At 30.7% G+C, this 1,886-nt stretch overlaps 1 protein-coding gene across 2 annotated transcripts in view; it reads right to left on the bottom strand.

Moving 5' to 3' along the window:
- The window catches only part of LOC106460816 (5-oxoprolinase-like), a 356,751-nt gene extending 355,684 nt beyond the window's left edge, over positions 1-1,067 (bottom strand). The window contains exon 1 of one of the 2 annotated variants that reach the window (XM_022387614.1): positions 764-1,067. In XM_022387614.1, the coding sequence (XP_022243322.1) occupies positions 764-955 (192 nt within the window). In that variant the 5' untranslated portion in view covers positions 956-1,067. The remainder of the gene's footprint in view (positions 1-763) is intronic. The other variant, XM_013920558.2, reaches the window with a different exon arrangement.
- Positions 1,068-1,886: the final 819 nt, after the last annotated feature.

The raw sequence follows: 1,886 nt of genomic DNA on the forward strand, positions 1-1,886 counted from the left end.
GTTTAGAGTGACGAGGTAGTACTCATGGTGAAATTACTGTGTAATAAAAGTTTGTATCGAGGAAGAATAAACTGAGTTAATCAAGAAAGGACTTGTATTGCTGAAATTTCTTGGAAAGAATTTATACCAGAAATTAACAAACAAGCAGATACGCAACAGCTGTAATATAAATCTTCCTGTGGGAAAGAAAACTCTGAACTCTAAACTTGTGTAATTGAAAATTTTACTACATAAAACAAGTTTTTGGCTTCCTTGAAATGAACGTTTCATAAATCTAATTTGAAACATAAATTGACATAAATTAACAAATATATAACCAGAATATAATCTCTGAGTGGAACATGACTTTCTCAGCTTTGGCCTTCAGACTCAATGTCCAGTATATACCAAATGTAAAAAGTGCAGAGTGATTTTTAACTATATACTATGGAACACAGCTAATTTAATGTGCCTCAAAATCACAAAACCTGATTGGCCTAGGCACCACTAAGTGTTGAATTCTATCCAATATTATTCTTAATTTTAGAAATAGGACAAAAATGAGTGTATCACTTGGGTCAACAATATTGCTACTAAACACTGAAACAGGATAGGTTGGGAAGAGGGAATAAAAGACTTAGTCAGTTAGTGACACAGCAATTTTGTTCTAAGCTTACAAATAGAAACTATTAATTCTAACCATAATCTTCAAAATAGTGCAACGTCTACATCATTAACACTGATTTTAAATTTAGCATCAAATTAAAACCTAAACTCAACACACTTCCTTTATAATTCTTCTTATTCCTTCACTAGGAGCATCAGAATAATTTATTGGATCTTCAGACAGAAGTTTCATCAGCCTAATTTTACCATCAGGGCATCTACCAAAGATGTCTGTGAATGTTCCACCTCTATCAATGGCAAACTGAAACCCTGTTAACAGTGGTAATTTTTCACACTCTTTCTCTTCCATACTTATTTTCTTGTTATATCCCCCATCGATGTTTACATAAAACTCAAAAGCACATGACCGAACATCCTAAGAAGCTCCAGAGGTCGCCTACGTTGAATATATATATATATATATAGTATATGTATAATTACTTTATTATAGGTATAATTATAAGTCACGTAAATATATTTCCCAATAATCCAAACTGCATGAGCGTTCAAAACTTCTCAAGGCTCTTATGAAAAACACTTTATGTAAATACATATATATTCAAAATAATTTTCGTAAAAGTATGAATGACATGGTTAAAGGAATTATAATAGTAGCCACATGACGTTTATTAACGTCGGATATATAAATTTATATAATAGTAAATTAAAAAATATTTTTTCATCTTTTCTAGGCACTAATAACGAAAGAAGAATAACATTTGCAACACTTCTTCTATTACGTTTATGACCATTATGAATAAAATTAAATGTTATTTTCTGTAATTATTATTTGCTTGTTTGTTTTCTTTATTACCGCAAAGCTAAATAATGGACTATATACATGTAACATTCTGAGGTAAAATTTTTGATTTCTCGACAAGTGTAAGATAGACGGAAGGGCAAATAACTACAGATTCATTAACTTAAGGGCGTAAGGTGAGTGATTCTCGTGAAGTAACTTTAACTGAGTCTTCCTATTGTGTGTCAAACAATGAAACTGGACAAAATTGATAAAAATTAAGATAATCTTTTAATTATCTTTATTTTTGAACAAACAAAAAGTATGCGTAACGTAAGTATTTGCGCGCCTGAAAAGACGATCACTTCTAGTATTATTATTAGTATTAGGCTGTGCTTAGTCCCACAGCTTTCTTTCTCTTATGATAGACTTCCGTCGAACGAAACATGACAATCTCAAAAATAACTATTTACCCTGTAACTTCTTAACATAATTGAATAAA

This window comes from Limulus polyphemus, unplaced genomic scaffold, assembly GCF_000517525.1.
Source record: "Limulus polyphemus unplaced genomic scaffold, Limulus_polyphemus-2.1.2 Scaffold841, whole genome shotgun sequence".
Classification (NCBI taxonomy): Eukaryota; Metazoa; Arthropoda; class Merostomata; order Xiphosura; family Limulidae; genus Limulus; species Limulus polyphemus.